At 50.2% G+C, this 2,397-nt stretch overlaps 1 protein-coding gene across 1 annotated transcript in view; it reads left to right on the forward strand.

The window, feature by feature from the left end:
- Window positions 1-838: 838 nt before the first annotated feature.
- The window catches only part of LOC107294394 (PHD finger protein 13-like), a 12,221-nt gene continuing 10,662 nt past the window's right edge, over window positions 839-2,397 (forward strand). Inside the window, exon 1 of the mRNA XM_029285612.1 lies at window positions 839-931. Within this exon, the coding sequence (XP_029141445.1) occupies window positions 839-931 (93 nt within the window). The remainder of the gene's footprint in view (window positions 932-2,397) is intronic.

Below are 2,397 nucleotides of genomic sequence, written 5' to 3' on the forward strand. Positions count from 1 at the left end.
ACTTACGACCGGTTGGGGGGTCGCGGCATTAAAAAGGTTGAGAACCACTGGACTAGAAGCATTTGAAATGTGGGATTTACAGGGCGGCTGTTACGTATAAGCTGGGTTGACAAGATCAGAAATGAGGAGGGGATAAGCCGCCTGGGAAAGCCAAGGGAAATCATCAAAACAATTTAAAAAAACGAAAATTAGAATATTTCGGACATGCGATGCGACACCCAGAAAAATACGGCACACTCCATTTAACCCTCCAGGGAAAGATTGAAGGCAAACGAGGTCCAGGCAGAAGAAGAACATCGTGGCTTCAAAATCTAAGGGACTGGTTTGGACAAAACTCAGCAGCACTTTTTTCTGCAGCTGCTGATAAAAACAGGATCGCCAACATGATCGCCATCGTCCGAGAACGGATATGGAGGAAGAAGGAAGAAAGAAGAAAGAAGAAAGAAGAAAGAAGAAGGAAGAAGGAAGAAGGAGAAGGAGAAGGAGAAGGAGAAGGAGAAGGAGAAGAAGAAGAAGAAGAAGAAGAAGAAGAAGAAGAAGAAGAAGAAGAAGAAGAAGAAGAAGAAGAAGAAGAAGAAGAAGAAGAAGAAGAAGAAGAAGAAGAAGAAGAAGAAGAAGAAGAAGAAGAAGAAGAAGAAGAAAGAAAGAAAGAAAGAAAACCCCTTCAGTGGGTCACCAACCGGCTTTTTCATCCTTCCAGTTGGGAGTAAAAGTTAAAAAAAAGCAGCCTTTCAAGACCCGAGCAAGCCAAGTACCGCAATTCCCTCCCTCGACAGCCGCGCGCCCAACCTCCATCCGGAGCAGGAACCGGTCGCCTTTCTGCGCCCCGCGGACGGCGATGGCGGCTTCCGTTCCCTTCTTTCCCCGCTTTGGCAACTCGGCCATGCCGGTTGGGAAGGATGGGAACTGGAGTCGGACCCATCTCTGGAAGGTCCCAGTGATGAGGTGGGGGGGGGGGAAAGGGCCTGGCGAAGCCGTTTCAGATGAGCCTCGGGCCTTCGGTCGAAGGGGGTGGGGGTGGGGAAGCGCCATTACCCCGCGCCTCTGGCTCCCCGGCTGGGAAACCCCCGCGGCTGGAAGGGAGGGAGGGAGGGAGACTGAAAGAAGGAAAGGGAAAACCGAAAGACCGAGAAAGAAAGCGAGAGACTGAAAGAAAGAAGGACCAANCTTGGCCCCTTTTTGGAGGGGGGGGCGCGCGAGGAGGGTGTTTCGCGCTCCTCAGCTCCCTTCGGTTTTTTTACGCGGCACGACCGGGTGGCATTTAGGGGTGGAGGGGTTGCTCCCTCCCCCTCAGAAATATGCCCCCCTCTTTTTTTGGGGGGTGGGACAAGGTTTTCCTCACCCACCACCCACCACCACCCCCTCCCCGCCTCTTCTCAGGTCTTGGTGTGTGGAGAGGACAATTCTTCTCCACCCCCCCCTCCAAAAAAGGGGAAATTATTTCCAGGCTCTTGGTGGATCCTCCCCTTCAGTCTCAGGGTCACTCTGGTGGCTTTATCGCCTTCCCTCCATCCCTGAAAAGATTGGTTGAAGTTAGGTCAGTGTCTCTTCTTCTTCCCCGTTCACATCTGTCCCTTTCCTGTTTTGAGATGTGGCAGGAAAGCCTGCTTTTTAGGGAACCCCCTGTTCCTGGCCCGGAGCCATTCAGACAGCTTTCCCTTCTCTAAATAATAAGCGGAGGCGGTCTGGAGAGCCAGATGGGTGGCCCGTAAATTTAATAAAGAAAAGAATCTCCCTGAGGAACAGCATCCTTTTTTTTTAGTGTGGATAACGGAACACGGAGTAAACCGAGTTGGAAGGGACCTTGGAGGTCTTCTAGTCCAACCCCCCGCTCAGGCAGGAGACCCTACACACCGTTTCAGACAAATGGTTGTCCAATCTGTTCTTAAAAACCTCCGGTGTTGGAGCAACCCACAACTTCTGGAGGCAGGTCATTCCAGGAGCAACCCACAACTTCTGGTGGCAGGTCGTTCCACTGGTTAATTGTTCTCCCTGTCAGGAAATTTCTCCTTAATTCTAGGTTGGTTCTCTCCTTGATTAGTTTACATCCGTTGCTTCTTATCCTGCCTTCAGTTGCTTTGGAGAATAGGTTGACCCCCTCTTGTTTGTGGTGACCGTTTAGGTATATTCAGCTCCTGCCCACATAACCTTTTGAAAGCATGCAAATGCTAGTAGATAGATAGGTACCACTTTACTGAGAAGGTAAACACCATTCTGTGCACTTTTGGCCACATAACCAAGGAAAATATCTTTGGACAACTCTCTAGGCCAAGAAACAAAGATGAGCACCATGCCCTAGGGTCAGACATGACTGACAGAGAAACCTTTAGCTTTTAGAGTTTCTTATGGACATGGGGCAAGGACTAGACCAGGGGTAGGCAACCTTGGCTCTTTTAT

Source organism: Protobothrops mucrosquamatus, unplaced genomic scaffold (genome assembly GCF_001527695.2).
Source record: "Protobothrops mucrosquamatus isolate PMUCROS unplaced genomic scaffold, P.Mucros_1.0 scaffold1931, whole genome shotgun sequence".
NCBI lineage: Eukaryota > Metazoa > Chordata > Lepidosauria > Squamata > Viperidae > Protobothrops > Protobothrops mucrosquamatus.